This window comes from Bufo bufo, chromosome 6, assembly GCF_905171765.1.
Source record: "Bufo bufo chromosome 6, aBufBuf1.1, whole genome shotgun sequence".
Lineage (NCBI taxonomy): Eukaryota > Metazoa > Chordata > Amphibia > Anura > Bufonidae > Bufo > Bufo bufo.
The window spans coordinates 428472972-428489791 of NC_053394.1; the positions used below are offsets into that span (position 1 = coordinate 428472972).

The 16820-nt window shown below is 52.8% G+C and overlaps 1 protein-coding gene across 2 annotated transcripts in view; it reads left to right on the forward strand.

Annotated features, from left to right (window-relative positions):
* Positions 1–16820, forward strand: part of RAB40B (RAB40B, member RAS oncogene family) — a 49653-nt gene that overhangs the window by 15921 nt on the left and 16912 nt on the right. For both annotated transcript variants that reach the window (XR_005779469.1, XM_040435149.1), the window contains exons 3-4: positions 10888–10948; positions 14748–14808. Coding sequence is in view for 1 of the 2 variants with exons in the window: in XM_040435149.1 (XP_040291083.1) it covers positions 10888–10948; positions 14748–14808 (122 nt within the window). In the remaining variant the exon portion in view is untranslated. The remainder of the gene's footprint in view (positions 1–10887; positions 10949–14747; positions 14809–16820) is intronic.

The window sequence follows — 16820 nt, forward strand, 5'->3', positions numbered from 1 at the left end:
ATCTCTCCATGTTTGAGTCACCCTCTCCACTGTCTCTTGAGGGCCCCTCCTCACCCCTCTACCATCTTTCCATGTTCGAGGCACCATCTCCACTGTCTCTTGAGGACCTCTCCTCACCCCTTTTCTGTCTCTGCATGTTCGAGGCACTGTCTCCCGAGGGCCCCTCCTCACCCTTTTTCTCTCCATGTTCGAGGCACCATCTCCAACGTCTCTTGAGGACCTCTCCTCACCCCTTTGCTGTCTCTGCATGTTCGAGGCACTGTCTCTCGAGGGCCCCTCCTCACCCTTTTTCTCTCCATGTTCGAGGCACCATCTCCCCTGTCTCTTGAGGACCTCTCCTCACCCCTTTGCTGTCTCTGCATGTTCGAGGCACTGTCTCTCGAGGGCCCCTCCTCACCCTTTTTCTCTCCATGTTCGAGGCACCATCTCCCCTGTCTCTCGAGGGCCCCTCCTCACCCCTCTGCCGTCTCTCCATGTTCGAGGCACCTCTCCCTGTCTTTCGAGGGCCCCTCCTCACCCTCCCTTACGTCTCTCCATCCTTCCTCCATGTTCACTCACCCCCATCTGCCCCCCTTCCCCCGCAGTTCTTACATAGAACCATGATGAACTCCTCTCTCTGCAATCGTCAAGTGCCTGTGACTCGCACGCACCCAGAAGTCTACTAGATGTGGCCCTGTATGGGAAACTGAACCGGTAGTGAGCGGGGGGCAGTGCTGCTGTCAGTGCACCGGTGGGCGGTTGGGTTATTATATATTCACAGCAACCTTCCCGAGATGGTAGTAACGCTGGCACGACACCCCCGGCTCGTCTAATTACACCCTGACAACTGCCGCTGATCCCCTAATTATATCGATCAGCGGATTTATTAACCCTTCAGATGACGGATGGGGAGCTTCTATTATCCCGTCCCCCATTCCTTATTGCTCTTGACACTGCTGACAATCCCCCACCCCCCCCCCCCCCCCCCCCCCCCCCCTGAACAGAGAGGACTCATCTCCCTCCCAAATACCACAAGTGGTCGTACATGTGACAACACCGGCGATGATGATTATTTGGAGAAGACTGGGGTCCTCGTAGCCGCCGGTGCGCTTTATTTAACCCCTTCTGCTAAAAACACTCCTACACTTTGCCCACAGGTCTCAAGATATAGGGTAGCTGTGGCGACATGCTCGGGATCAGGGTAGTCATGGATTGGGGAGGAGCCAATGATCCTGCGTTTTACATTTCTGCGTTTTACGCCAGGCCTTCACGAGATCTCACCTCCAGTGTGAGCGCTGTGTGTGTATTTACTGGGTAATGGAGGGACTAGGTGGCGGATTATAAGAATTCACTTCCACTGGTCTATTATTCAGATCAGTTACCCCTAGCTACCAACAGGAATTAATTGCGTAAAACAAAATGGAAGCAAAGGGTACTCAGAACTGACGAGATGGGTTGCCCACAGTAGCCAATCAGATGCCGGCTTTCATTTCTCCAGTTCAAGCTAGAAAATGAAAGAGGTGAGCTGATTGGTCGTCCATGGCAACCAGTTTCCAGCTACAAGCCAGATGATAACAAAAGTGACTGCTTGGTCCACCAGAGCAACCAATCAGATTTGAGCTCAAAGATGAAAGACCTGCTTCCATTGGTTGCTAGGGGCAGCAGTTTTACCCATTACCACCTTTTTTTTAAATGTGGAAACAAAATGGCAGCACAATAATAATGGGAGATAGAAGTGACATGACAGTTTGCCCACTGTAACCAATCAGAGACCAGCTTTCATTGTACCAGTTCAAAGTAGAAAATGAAAGAGCTGATCTGATTGGTCGCCCATAGCAACCAGTTTCCAGCTACAAGCCAGAACTGATTGGTTGCTATGGATAATAAAACAATCTGTGAGAAAATGAAAGCCTTATTCTGATTGATCGCTAAGGGCAAAATTCTCACAAAATGGCAGCACACGGGACCCGAGATAGCAAGTGAATGCCCCGTCCTGCAGGAATGTCTGGAGACGTCTCTGTGTGTTTGGGGTTGAAATGAGAACCATCTTAAGTGTTTTCATTACTGTGGAGGAATGTTTGGGGGGGGCGCTCCCTCGGAGTATGACTACTTTACACACTCAGAATTTTACCATTACACCCCAATAAAAATAACCGTCGTGTGGGGGTGACAACCAATATGGCCGCCGTTCTTGTTCATGCAGCTTTCTTAGAATCCCCCAGAGGCGCCTGTACGTTACTGTCAGGATGGATCCTAGGAAGCAGAGTGACAACCGACACGGCCGGCGTTACAGCTCCCACAATGGACTGCCCCTTTAAGAAGAGATAAACGACAATTTGCTACGTTTTTGTAAGAAGAGGCGACTCCTCGTTATAGCGTCAGCGCCGGGGACGCGCAGATAACCGTGATTTTGTGGTAGTGATGAGCCCTGGCGATGACAGCAGCTCAGACACGCGCAAATTTCACGTTAAATAATAGATCAGTGAAGGAGGCGGGTGCTGAATATTTCATGAGTGCTGCTGCTGAGCCGACGTGAGAGCAACGCCTGCCATCGCTGAGGGAGCCCATGTGACCAAATCCACAGACGATGCCCGCTAGACGTGTCCATAAAGGATGACGCCATTCAGAGACCCATCCCCCTCTTCTACCTGTGCAAGTGTCAGTCTCCACTGCAGTTCCGACATTCTATTCATGAATCAAGCAGAGCTGTGTGTCCTGCACATAGAGGAGCGTGTAAGGGCGTGCCCCCGCATTACTCCGGACTGGGCCAAGCTATCCTTGACCCCTATCCCTGGCTAAGCCGTCGGCATCCCAGTCAGGTTAATCACAGATCTGGCAGCTCAGACACAAAATGTCCCCTTTTATTCTGCATGGGATCGCTGGAGGAAAATATTACAGGGGTGTGTATATTTTTGCAGCCTTTTCGATGCAGACCAATGTGTCTCCATGGTTACAGACTACAAGCAAACCATGTGCAGTCTGATCCTGCAGTCATGTGATCCCGCAGCTTTGCAAATTTTATTTCTTAAAAAGAATCTACCGTTTTGTGTATGCAGCTCCTGTTCGGACCTGTGTGTCTCTATGGTTACAGACTACAAGCCAACGGTGTAGTCTGACCCTGCCGTCATGTGATACCCCCAGCTTTGCAAATATTCTTTCTTAAAAGGTTTCTACCGTTTTGTGTATACAGCTCCTATGCAGACCTATGTGTCTCCATGGTTACAGACTACAAGCAAACCATGTGCAGTCTGATCCTGCCGTCATCTGACCCCCCCCCCCCCCTTAAAGGCACAAGCTAACCAGGGCAGAGGCTGCCTTTAAATTAGGTGCCCCTCCTCGAATTGTCAGTTGGGGGACCAGATTAGCTCCGCCCCTCTGTCACATGACCTGTTTCAGCATTACTGAATGGCTGTGAGAGGTCACAGAGGGGAGGGGCCAAGGCGGGCACCATGATCAGATTGGCGGCGGGTAATCTGATGACTCGTTAGCAAATCGGTGGCGTACGCCCCGATGATGCAGCGAATCCGTTAAATTTCCCGCCACATTTAGGCCCAGAGACCAGAGATGCGCCAGTTGTCGCGTGATTAGAAAACAGTGCGCCGTTTGTACGGTGAGATCCCAGTGCTGAATTATTCCGCTCATGTCCCCTGGGAAATGAGGACGACATGGCAGCGACCTGAGGCGAATGTTAAATGTGCAGCCACAGAAGCTGAGCCGAGGGATGACGTCCCCTCTTAAAGGGGAAGGGGCCCCCCAAAATGAAAACCCCTGAATATTGCAAGTCCTTTTTTTTTTTTTTTTCTTGTGGTTTTTTGAGGTGGCCATTTTGACAACTCTAGGGGTGTCACCCAGCTTTCCTAGAGCCCTGAAAGGCCAGTCTATACAGGTGAGTGTGCACTGAGGATACGGATTGCCATTGCTGTAAATCTTATTACGTGTATGGCCCTTTAAGGAAAAAATAATAATCTTTACGTCATTATATCTGTTTCTGGGAAAGCTGGGCCATACACAACTAGGCGACGACGTGCCTTCCAGCAACTCATGGGTTGAGCACGGCCAGATGTCCCTGGACGCTTGGACCATGGAGCTGGGACGCCGCGCGGACTAGTTCTCACGCAGCAGAGTGGCCTTTAGTTTCCCAGGGTCCCTGAGAGATCTGATGAATCTACTCCCGGCAGTGGCTATGTTACCCGAAGGAATGGCCGCCGTTTTACCCAGCATGCCCCCTGCCCTGGTCAGCTCTGCAAAAACGGGTTTTGTACTCCAGTCACTTCCAAAGCTGCACTGAAGGCACACCCAAAGTTACAGGGCTGAATATATCCCTGCTGCCCCCTGGTCCTGTATGGAGAATGCTGTGCTGTGGTTGTATTGTGCGAGTGGAATTCGCTTTCCTTCAGGTTTTCCACTCCAGTCACATCCAAAGCTGCATTCTTAATGCCGGTCCTCTATCTGCCGCCCCCTGCTGGTTCAGTGTCTGCACAGCTCTGCTGTGTTGTGTTGTTGGAGATGCAGCCAAAGACAATAGAGATTTCATTGATGCCAAAAGGGAAACACTGAGTCGTTTGGGGCTTGTGTTGACGAGAATTCACATTGGACGGGGCGATGAACGGCGCGGCCTAGATACAGAGTAATACAATTCAGCGCGGAGGTCACTGCGGGGTCTTCGTAGATGCATGGAGCCTCCACCACAGATGGGGGCAGCATATGCACACAGTGGGCTGCCTGTCACTTTAAATCTTGATACACCACGTCACCGCCAGTGGTGGAAAGTGGTACTGCAAGTGGCAAAAGTTGTATTTATAGTTCTTTACTTTATGCACTTATATAGCGGTACTATATTCCGCAGCGCTGTACAGACATCAGCATCCAACTGTCCCCAATGGGGCTCACAATCTAAGGTCCCTATCAGGATGTCGTTAATGGGGTGGAAGGGGTTAACTTTGGCAGGCGGTAGGCATCTTTTTTTTTTTTTCTTCTTTTTTTTTATTTTATGGCTGATGCCAGTAAAGGCGGAGGTTTTCCTCTCTGCGTGCATCATGCAGGGTGTATGTTGGCCGCCATGGCGTCATGCCTATTATGGATATAGATACATCAGGCATATGGCGCTGCGCCACAAAGACATTGGCATCGTCATGTGACAGGAGCCGCAGAGCCACACATAGCGGGCCACTGCGGATATTGCCCATTTTGGAAGTGCACCCCTCTGTATCCCGCGTGTGTTTTGTTCACCAGGTTCGGCACCCCCCTTTATATACAGGTTCGGCCCCCCCCTTTGTATGCCGGTGCTGCGCCCCCTTTATATACAGGTTCGGCCCCCCCCCCCCTTTGTATGCCGGTGCTGCGGCCCCCTTTATATACAGGTTCGGCACCCCCCTTTGTATGCCGGTGCTGCACCCCCTTTATATACAGGTTCAGCACCCCCCTTTGTATGCCGGTGCTGCGCCCCCCTCTTTATATACAGGTTCGGCACCCTCCTTTGTATGCCGGCGCTGCGCCCCCCCCTTTATATACAGGTTCGGCACCCTCCTTTTGTATGCCGGCGCTGCGCCCCCCTTTTATATACAGGTTCAGCACCCCCCTTTGTATGCCAGCGCTGCGCCCCCTTTATATACAGGTTCAGCACCCCCCTTCGTATGCCGGTGCTGCGCCCCCTTTATATACAGGTTCGGCCCCCCCCCCCTTTGTATGCCGGTGCTGCGCCCCCCCCCCCTTTATATACAGGTTCGGCCCCCCCCCCCTTTGTATGCCGGTGCTGCGCCCCCCCCCCCTTTATATACAGGTTCGGCACCCCCCTTTGTATGCCGGTGCTGCGCCCCCTTTATATACAGGTTCGGCCCCCCCCTTTGTATGCCGGTGCTGCGCCCCCTTTATATACAGGTTCGGCACCCCCCTTTGTATGCCGGTGCTGCGCCCCCTTTATATACAGGTTCAGCACCCCCCTTCGTATGCCGGTGCTGCGCCCCCTTTATATACAGGTTCAGCACCCCCCTTCGTATGCCGGTGCTGCGCCCCCTTTATATACAGGTTCAGCACCCCCCTTTGTATGCCGGTGCTGCGCCCCCTTTATATACAGGTTCGGCACCCCCCTTTGTATGCCGGTGCTGCGCCCCCTTTATATACAGGTTCAGCACCCCCCTTTGTATGCCGGTGCTGCGGTCCCTTTATATACAGGTTTAGCACCCCCCTTTGTATGCCGGTGCTGCGCCCCCTTTATATACAGGTTTAGCACCCCCCTTTGTATGCCGGTGCTGCGCCCCCTTTATATACAGGTTTAGCACCCCCCTTTGTATGCCGGTGCTGCGGCCCCTTTATATACAGGTTCGGCCCCCCCCCCCTTTGTATGCCGGTGCTGCGCCCCCTTTATATACAGGTTTAGCACCCCCCTTTGTATGCCGGTGCTGCGGCCCCTTTATATACAGGTTCGGCCCCCCCTTTGTATGCCGGTGCTGCGCCCCCCCCCCCCCCTTTATATACAGGTTCGGCACCCCCCTTTGTATGCCGGTGCTGCGCCCCCTTTATATACAGGTTCGGCCCCCCCCTTTGTATGCCGGTGCTGCGCCCCCTTTATATACAGGTTCGGCACCCCCCTTTGTATGCCGGTGCTGCGCCCCCTTTATATACAGGTTCGGCACCCCCCTTTGTATGCCGGTGCTGCGCCCCCTTTATATACAGGTTTAGCACCCCCCTTTGTATGCCGGTGCTGCGCCCCCTTTATATACAGGTTCAGCACCCCCCTTCGTATGCCGGTGCTGCGGCCCCTTTATATACAGGTTCAGCACCCCCCTTCGTATGCCGGTGCTGCGCCCCCTTTATATACAGGTTTGGCCCCCCCTTCGTATGCCGGTGCTGCGGCCCCTTTATATACAGGTTTGGCCCCCCCTTTGTATGCCGGTGCTGCGGCCCCTTTATATACAGGTTCGGCCCCCCCTTCGTATGCCGGTGCTGCGCCCCCTTTATATACAGGTTTGGCCCCCCCTTTGTATGCCGGTGCTGCGGCCCCTTTATATACAGGTTCGGCCCCCTCCTTTGTATGCCGGTGCTGCGGCCCCCTTTATATACAGGTTTAGCACCCCCCTTTGTATGCCGGCGCTGCGCCCCCCCCCTTTATATACAGGTTCGGCCCCCCCTTCGTATGCCGGTGCTGCGGCCCCCGTCCATCGGTGCGGTATCTCCCGTTTCTCGGCTCTACGTCTCTGCAGGAAGTTTCCGTACACTTGTGCCGATTACTTGATCTCAGGAGACGTCGGGTGATCCCGGAGCTCGGCGGCCATGTTCCTGGGGAGTCTTTAGGACGTCGCCCCCCCGGGGGTCTGTATAAATAATCGCTGTCTTCACATTGTGTTAATGAATGCAGTGAATCACATCCCTGTGACATCTACAGGTTTATCCTCCCCCGCACTTTGCTTAACTGGCTGCCTGCTGGCCGGGGGCCCCCGCTAATAGCCCCCCAATATGATGTGTGGGTGTGCCCTCTATATCCTATGTACGGGGGTGCCCTCTATATGGTATGTACGGGGGTGCCCTCTATATGGTATGTACGGGGGTGCCCTCTATATGGTATGTACGGGGGTGCCCTCTATATGGTATGTACGGGGGCGCCCTCTATATCCTATGTACGGGGGCGCCCTCTATATCCTATGTACGGGGGCGCCCTCTATATGGTATGTACGGGGGTGCCCTCTATATGGTATGTACGGGGGCGCCCTCTATATCCTATGTACGGGGGCGCCCTCTATATCCTATGTACGGGGGCGCCCTCTATATGGTATGTACGGGGGTGCCCTCTATATGGTATGTACGGGGGTGCCCTCTATATCCTATGTACGGGGGCGCCCTCTATATCCTATGTACGGGGGCGCCCTCTATATCCTATGTACGGGGGCGCCCTCTATATCCTATGTACGGGGGCGCCCTCTATATGGTATGTACGGGGGTGCCCTCTATATGGTATGTACGGGGGTGCCCTCTATATCCTATGTACGGGGGTGCCCTCTATATCCTATGTACGGGGGTGCCCTCTATATGGTATGTACGGGGGTGCCCTCTATATGGTATGTACGGGGGTGCCCTCTATATGGTATGTACGGGGGTGCCCTCTATATGGTATGTACGGGGGCGCCCTCTATATGGTATGTACGGGGGTGCCCTCTATATGGTATGTACGGGGGTGCCCTCTATAGCCTATGTACGGGGGTGCCCTCTATATGGTATGTACGGGGGTGCCCTCTATATGGTATGTACGGGGGTGCCCTCTATATGGTATGTACGGGGGTGCCCTCTATATGGTATGTACGGGGGTGCCCTCTATATGGTATGTACGGGGGTGCCCTCTATATGGTATGTACGGGGGTGCCCTCTATATGGTATGTACGGGGGTGCCCTCTATATGGTATGTACGGGGGTGCCCTCTATATGGTATGTACGGGGGTGCCCTCTATATGGTATGTACGGGGGTGCCCTCTATATGGTATGTACGGGGGTGCCCTCTATATGGTATGTACGGGGGTGCCCTCTATATGGTATGTACGGGGGTGCCCTCTATATGGTATGTACGGGGGTGCCCTCTATATGGTATGTACGGGGGTGCCCTCTATATGGTATGTACGGGGGTGCCCTCTATATGGTATGTACGGGGGTGCCCTCTATATGGTATGTACGGGGGTGCCCTCTATATCCTATGTACGGGGGTGCCCTCTATATGGTATGTACGGGGGTGCCCTCTATATGGTATGTACGGGGGTGCCCTCTATATGGTATGTACGGGGGTGCCCTCTATATGGTATGTACGGGGGTGCCCTCTATATGGTATGTACGGGGGTGCCCTCTATATCCTATGTACGGGGGTGCCCTCTATATCCTATGTACGGGGGTGCCCTCTATATCCTATGTACGGGGGTGCCCTCTATATCCTATGTACGGGGGTGCCCTCTATATCCTATGTACGGGGGTGCCCTCTATATGGTATGTACGGGGGTGCCCTCTATATGGTATGTACGGGGGTGCCCTCTATATCGTATGTACGGGGGTGCCCTCTATATGGTATGTACGGGGGTGCCCTCTATATGGTATGTACGGGGGTGCCCTCTATATGGGATGTACGGGGGTGCCCTCTATATCCTATGTACGGGGGTGCCCTCTATATGGTATGTACGGGGGTGCCCTCTATATGGTATGTACGGGGGTGCCCTCTATATCCTATGTACGGGGGTGCCCTCTATATGGTATGTACGGGGGTGCCCACTATATGGTATGTACGGGGGTGCCCACTATATGGTATGTACGGGGGTGCCCTCTATATGGTATGTACGGGGGTGCCCTCTATATGGTATGTACGGGGGTGCCCTCTATATGGTATGTACGGGGGTGCCCTCTATATGGTATGTACGGGGGTGCCCTCTATATGGTATGTACGGGGGTGCCCTCTATATGGTATGTACGGGGGTGCCCTCTATATGGTATGTACGGGGGTGCCCTCTATATGGTATGTACGGGGGTGCCCTCTATATGGTATGTACGGGGGTGCCCTCTATATGGTATGTACGGGGGTGCCCTCTATATGGTATGTACGGGGGTGCCCTCTATATGGTATGTACGGGGGTGCCCTCTATATGGTATGTACGGGGGTGCCCTCTATATGGTATGTACGGGGGTGCCCTCTATATGGTATGTACGGGGGTGCCCTCTATATGGTATGTACGGGGGTGCCCTCTATATGGTATGTACGGGGGTGCCCTCTATATGGTATGTACGGGGGTGCCCTCTATATGGTATGTACGGGGGTGCCCTCTATATGGTATGTACGGGGGTGCCCTCTATATGGTATGTACGGGGGTGCCCTCTATATGGTATGTACGGGGGTGCCCTCTATATGGTATGTACGGGGGTGCCCTCTATATGGTATGTACGGGGGTGCCCTCTATATGGTATGTACGGGGGTGCCCTCTATATGGTATGTACGGGGGTGCCCTCTATATGGTATGTACGGGGGTGCCCTCTATATGGTATGTACGGGGGTGCCCTCTATATGGTATGTACGGGGGTGCCCTCTATATGGTATGTACGGGGGTGCCCTCTATATGGTATGTACGGGGGTGCCCTCTATATGGTATGTACGGGGGTGCCCTCTATATGGTATGTACGCCGGCGCTCTCTCTATAGACCCTGTGTATGCCGGCGCTCTCTCTATAGACCCGGTGTATGCCGGCACGCTCTCTATAGACCCTGTGTATGCCGGCGCTCTCTATAGACCCGGTGTATGCCGGCACGCTCTCTATAGACCCGGTGTATGCCGGCACGCTCTCTATAGACCCTGTGTATGCCGGCGCTCTCTATAGACCCGGTGTATGCCGGCGCTTCTCTCTACATTTTATGTTTTGTTCTGCATTGGGGGTCTTGTGGTGTCCCCTTTGTCCCTGCGCACCCCTCCATCCTCACTCGCCTTCACCTCTCACATGCCGGGGGATAAAGCATGGCGGATAGCAGGACTTTGCTTCACCACCGTTCTGCAGGATTTAAAATTAGCAGCGAGCTTAGAGCAGGCGGCACACACTGTTCCCGAGCACGGCACACACACACACGCCTCCGCTACTCCCACCTTTCACAGCGACAAACACATCTCAGCGACACAGAATTCTCCATCCTGCCCAGGTGTGTGGCGACACTACAACTCCCAGCATGCAGCTGTTGGGGGCATGATGGGAGCTGTACTATCGCCATTGGCCAAGAGTATGCATCTGTAACACAGGGAAATGTAGCCGTTCTTGATGAGATTCTGTCCGATACTCCGGAACGTCTGATTAACCAGAACCCGTCCCTTTAATGCCGGATTAAAGGAACGTTATGTCATTTAGATGTATCGCTGCAGGGTACGCCCCTCTGACCGCTATTAACTGGTGTCTTTTCCTGCAGGCATCGACTATAAGACGACCACCATATTGCTGGACGGACGCCGCATAAAACTACAGCTCTGGTGAGTTACATCGTTCATTGTCCTCTTCATAGAGCGCGCCGGCCGCCAAATTGTAAACCTAATCTACAAACGGCCGCAGGAAGAGAAAAAGCGGTCTTAGGTTAAATTCTGGCTGTGTGAAGCCACCACCAGGGGGAGCTCCCTGCACATTGGACTCCATAATAGACCTGTGTGCAGTGCGCTCCCTCTAGTGGTGGCTGCAGGCAACTGGAAGGTTCCTATGTCTTCCGTATCCGTTCCGTTTTTGCTGAACCATCTATTGAAAATGTTATGCCCAGCCCAATTTTCTCTATGTAATTACTGTATATGGCATACGGAAAAACGGAACGGAAACGGGAACACAACGGAACTCAAAAACGGAACAACGGATATGTGAAAAACGGACTGCAAAAAACTATAAAAGCCATACGATCGTGTGAACTAGGCCTAACAGTCAGCCTGTAGTATAAGGCGTCCTACCAAGATTGGATTCAAGTGTAGCAAACCCTCAGCTGTAGAGACACATCGCCGCCCTGAATGTTAACAAGACCATTTCTAGCCACTGACAGCAAGCAGAGGTGTTAATGATGGTGGGAAATCAAAACACCGATCATTTCCAGCAGAGGCTTCATGTAATTACACCATCCTTCTAGTCATGAGGGGGGTCTGAGCCTAGGGGGCGCCACCCATAGCTGTCAGGGGGAGAACTCCTCGTGTATGGTGCCTGGAGGGGAAGGATCCGGATTTAAGTTGGAACCCCTCCCACTGGATAGGTAATCGCCTGTTGTAACTGGAATGCCCCTTTAAATCAGCAACCCCTGGTCTACATCAATGTTCACCGCGGTCCAGTCCGGTCAGGATTTCGACATTGATTCACTCTCCTGGACGTATAGTCTGCTCATCCTGATCTTCCTGCTTCATGAAGAAAAGAGGGGATGTGATGTCACTCTGCTTTCCTCACAGCACTCAGGATCCCGGGGATGTTAGAGGGAGTGTCCCGCGGCTGGATGGAAGCTGCGTTCAGTGCGGGGCGCTCCCTATAATTATACGGGAGCTGAATATCAGGCGGTAGAGAACGTGCTCGCAGGGCGGGGGAGGGGGAATAATTGTAGCAAAAAAAAAATTCAATCCCCCAAAAAGATTTAGCAAGTAAAATAAAAAAATAAATAAAATTGTATTGTTATAAAAAAAAACTAAATTAAAGGGGTTATCCAGAATAATGCACCCCCTTGCAGTAGTTATACCCTCATTCTGCCCCCCTCACAGTAGTTATACCCTCATTGTGCCCCCTCACAGTAGTTATACCCTCATTGTGCCCCCCTCACAGTAGTTATACCCTCGTTGTACCCCCTCACAGTAGTTATACCCTCGTTGTACCCCCTCACAGTAGTTATACCCTCATTGAACCCCCCCTCACAGTAGTTATATCCTCATTGAGCCCCCCCTCACAGTAGTTATATCCTCATTGAACCCCCCCCTCACAGTAGTTATATCCTCATTGAACCCCCCCTCACAGTAGTTATATCCTCATTGTGCCCCCCTCACAGTAGTTATATCCTCATTGAGCCCCCCCTCACAGTAGTTATATCCTCATTGAACCCCACCTCACAGTAGTTATATCCTCATTGAACCCCCCCTCACAGTAGTTATATCCTCATTGAACCCCCCTCACAGTAGTTATATCCTCATTGTGCCCCCCTCACAGTAGTTATATCCTCATTGTGCCCCCCTCACACTAGTTATACCCTCGTTGTGCCCCCTCACAGTAGTTATACCCTCGTTGTGCCCCCTCACAGTAGTTATACCCTCGTTGTGCCCCCTCACAGTAGTTATACCCTCATTGTGCCCCCTCACAGTAGTTATACCCTCGTTGTGCCCCCTCACAGTAGTTATACCCTCATTGAACCCCCCCTCACAGTAGTTATACCCTCATTGTGCCCCCTCTCACAGTAGTTATACCCTCATTGTGCCCCCTCACAGTAGTTATACCCTCATTGTGCCCCCTCACAGTAGTTATATCCTCATTGAACCCCACCTCACAGTAGTTATATCCTCATTGAACCCCACCTCACAGTAGTTATATCCTCATTGAACCCCCCTCACAGTAGTTATATCCTCATTGAACCCCACCTCACAGTAGTTATATCCTCATTGAACCCCCCCTCACAGTAGTTATACCTTCATTGTGCCCCCCTCACAGTAGTTATACCTTCATTGTGCCCCCCTCACAGTAGTTATACCTTCATTGTGCCCCCCTCACAGTAGTTATACCTTCATTGTGCCCCCCTCACAGTAGTTATACCCTCATTCTGCCCCCCTCACAGTAGTTATACCCTCATTCTGCCCCCTCACAGTAGTTATATCCTCATTGTGCCCCCTCACAGTAGTTATACCCTCATTGTGCCCCCCTCACAGTAGTTATACCCTCATTGTGCCCCCCTCACAGTAGTTATACCCTCGTTGTACCCCCTCACAGTAGTTATACCCTCGTTGTACCCCCTCACAGTAGTTATACCCTCGTTGTACCCCCTCACAGTAGTTATACCCTCGTTGTACCCCCTCACAGTAGTTATACCCTCGTTGTACCCCCTCACAGTAGTTATACCCTCATTATGCCCCCCTCACAGTAGTTATACCCTCATTGTGCCCCCCCTCACAGTAGTTATACCCTCATTGTGCCCCCCCCTCACAGTAGTTATACCCTCGTTGTACCCCCTCACAGTAGTTATACCCTCGTTGTACCCCCTCACAGTAGTTATACCCTCATTATGCCCCCCTCACAGTAGTTATACCCTCATTGTGCCCCCCCTCACAGTAGTTATACCCTCATTGTGCCCCCCCCCTCACAGTAGTTATGCGCTCTCTGTGCCTCCCTCACAGTAATGCCCATCCTATACACACATAATCACACTGTATAGATTGCACCCTCTTCACCCATAGTTTAATCCTCCCCCTGTGCAGCGCTCGGCTAGAGACCCTTGATCATGTGACTGTGACATCACGGAAGGTCCTGCAGCTTCTGCTCTTCCCCTTAGGCCTCATGCACACGACAGTATTTGCGGCTCGGATGCCGTCCCATTCACTTCAATGGGGCCGTAAAAGATGCGGACAGCACTCCGTGGTCCGCCAAAAAAATAGAACCTGTCCTATTCTTGTCCGTTTTGCGGACAAGAATAGGCAGTCCTATTAATGGCTGTCCGCGCCGTTCCGCAAATTGCAAAAGCCATTTGTGTTTTGCGGATCCGCAGAACACACAACGGCCGTGTGCATGAGGCCTAAGGTTGTAGCCCCGCCCCCTCTCCAGTCCTGTGTTAAAAAGAATAAGGTTTTAAAAATACTAATTCACAAAAAGGCTGGAAAAAGTGGGAATAAAATAATCGAAATATAAAATCTGAAAAATCACCGTTTTTTTTCTTCAGGGATTCCTGCAGATCTGAGAGAAATAAAAATAATGAAAACCTTGAAGCGTAGTAATAAAAAAATATTATAAATAAGAATGTAGACGTGTGTAGTCGCGGCCGTGGCGCTCTGATCTTCTCCGCTCGCGGGCCTGGAATGCAGGCGGTAGTGGGAATCCTGGCAGCGAACGCCGAGCATTATAATCCCCAAAATCTCCAGGGAACGTACGTTTGCCTACCCGTTGAGAGTTGTAGTGTGAACCTCTGAATATTACTGTGGTCGGAGCTCCGCCAGCAGCCGATCAGGAAAAGCCACCATCTCTAATGAGTGTACCGGAATAGAATGCCAGGACTGCAGTGTAGACTGACACATGCCTAGCTTTCTGTGCCCTTTACAGTCTGCTTCTCTTCACCTCTTGCAGGGACACTTCAGGACAAGGAAGATTTTGCACTATTTTTCGTTCGTATTCCAGAGGAGCTCAGGTGAGGTCACATGACGGACGTAGGGGCGGGGCCATGACAACCTGTTTTCTAGAAGGGGTTGTACCCGTATTTGGGGGGGGATCCCAACTGCATATTGTAACAGCCACAGTTCGTAGACCCTGCACATCCCCATAGCCTAACCTCTGCTCTCAGGGCATGCTGGGAGTTGTAGTTTTGAAGCAGGTTGGACATGGTCCCTTTAAGGCCCACGTTGGAATTACTGCAAATACTAAAAATGACTTGAGTGCTGCCAGTTTTGTCACCTGCTGGTTTTGCGCAAAAATTGGCGATTTTTTTTTGTAAATTTTTACACCTCTCGCCACGTTTCAAGAAAGTGGGCAGGGCTTAGCAGGAGGGGTGGAGCCTCCCGCGACCCGACAGATTTGCGGTAATCTACGCCATCTCATTGTTACAATGTGTCAGTGAAGGTCCATAGGCCTCTGGATGTAAATAATGAGCGTGTTCCTTTCACTGACAGCAAGCAGACATATTGACAATGGTAAAAAAATAATAATACAGACAGTTGGAAGATGGCAGAGTCTTTCATTCCTGCAGCAAGCGATCCCTGACAGGTTAAAGGTCGCTTACAAATTGGCAAGCGGGTCTCACATGTCGCCCTCGCTGTTTGGGGCGTGGCCTCGTCCGCCTGCGGCGAGCAGATAAGCTGCAGCCGGTGATTTATGGATCCTGGACGGGTCATTTCCTATCTCCATTCCAGATAAATACAGGAATTTGGCATGGAAAAGCGAACGAGCCGCATGGGCTCACTGCGAGACTTAAAGGGCCAGCGCAGGAGACTGTGCTAATAATAGAGGGTTGCTGACTGTCCAACACTGCGGGGGTTAAACTGTGAAAGTGGGTAAAGAAAGGGTTAAATAAAAAAAACTCAAAACCAACTCCAACAACCCCAAAACAGTTGTGTGCACAGACGGCCAGCGACCTGTCGTGTATGAGGGCGTTGGCATACAGAGTAGTCACCTGTAGGTGGCGCTGGAGATCCTTATAGAAGCCGCCATCACCAATCCCAGGCTCCATAGTCTTATCTTCTCCTACTGGGAATGGCTGTCACTGCTCCGCCCTCCTAAAAGGCATCACTAGAGGAATCTATCAGCTGTATGGTTAAAGGAGAACGCCACCTAAAATGGGACTTGTTTGGACAGTTGACTTTCTTGGTGGCAGTAGTGAGGCCCCCCAAGATGGACCCTCTCTATTGGGAGACTTGTGTTAATGGTGGGGGGCTGCAGATATTGTGTATGGACCAAGCAGGTCGGGGTGCTGGGGCCTCTGCCTCTACGGGTCGGGAGCGCCCTGCTTCTACGGGTCGGGAGCGCCCTGCTTCTGCGGGTCGGGAGCGCCCTGCTTCTGCGGGTCGGGAGCGCCCTGCTTCTGCGGGTCGGGAGCGCCCTGCTTCTGCGGGTCGGGAGCGCCCTGCTTCTGCGGGTCGGGAGCGCCCTGCTTCTGCGGGTCGGGAGCGCCCTGCTTCTGCGGGTCGGGAGCGCCCTGCTTCTGCGGGTCGGGAGCGCCCTGCTTCTGCGGGTCGGGAGCGCGCTGCTTCTGCGGGTCGGGAGCGCGCTGCTTCTGCCGGTCGGGGGCGCCCCTGCCTCTGCCGGTCGGGGGCGCCCCTGCCTCTGCCGGTCGGGGGCGCCCCTGCCTCTGCCGGTCGGGGGCGCCCCTGCCTCTGCCGGTCGGGGGCGCCCCTGCCTCTGCCGGTCGGGGGCGCCCCTGCCTCTGCCGGTCGGGGGCGCCCCTGCCTCTGCCGGTCGGGGGCGCCCCTGCTTCTGCGGGTTGGGTTCCTGCTCAAATTCTACGCAGGAATGATAGGCGTAACTATAGCCATAGCACTCTATGGGGCCAAGAAGTTGAGGGCCAATCAGGTGTAAGGATATATGGCGGCTTTGTGCTGTACTGTGGGTTCTGATATGTGGCGCTATTATACATCCCTTTAATTATTGCTGCTTATGCTGCTGTTTTCATTTTTCTTACACTGGGTGGTGGGGGCCCCATCCTATTCT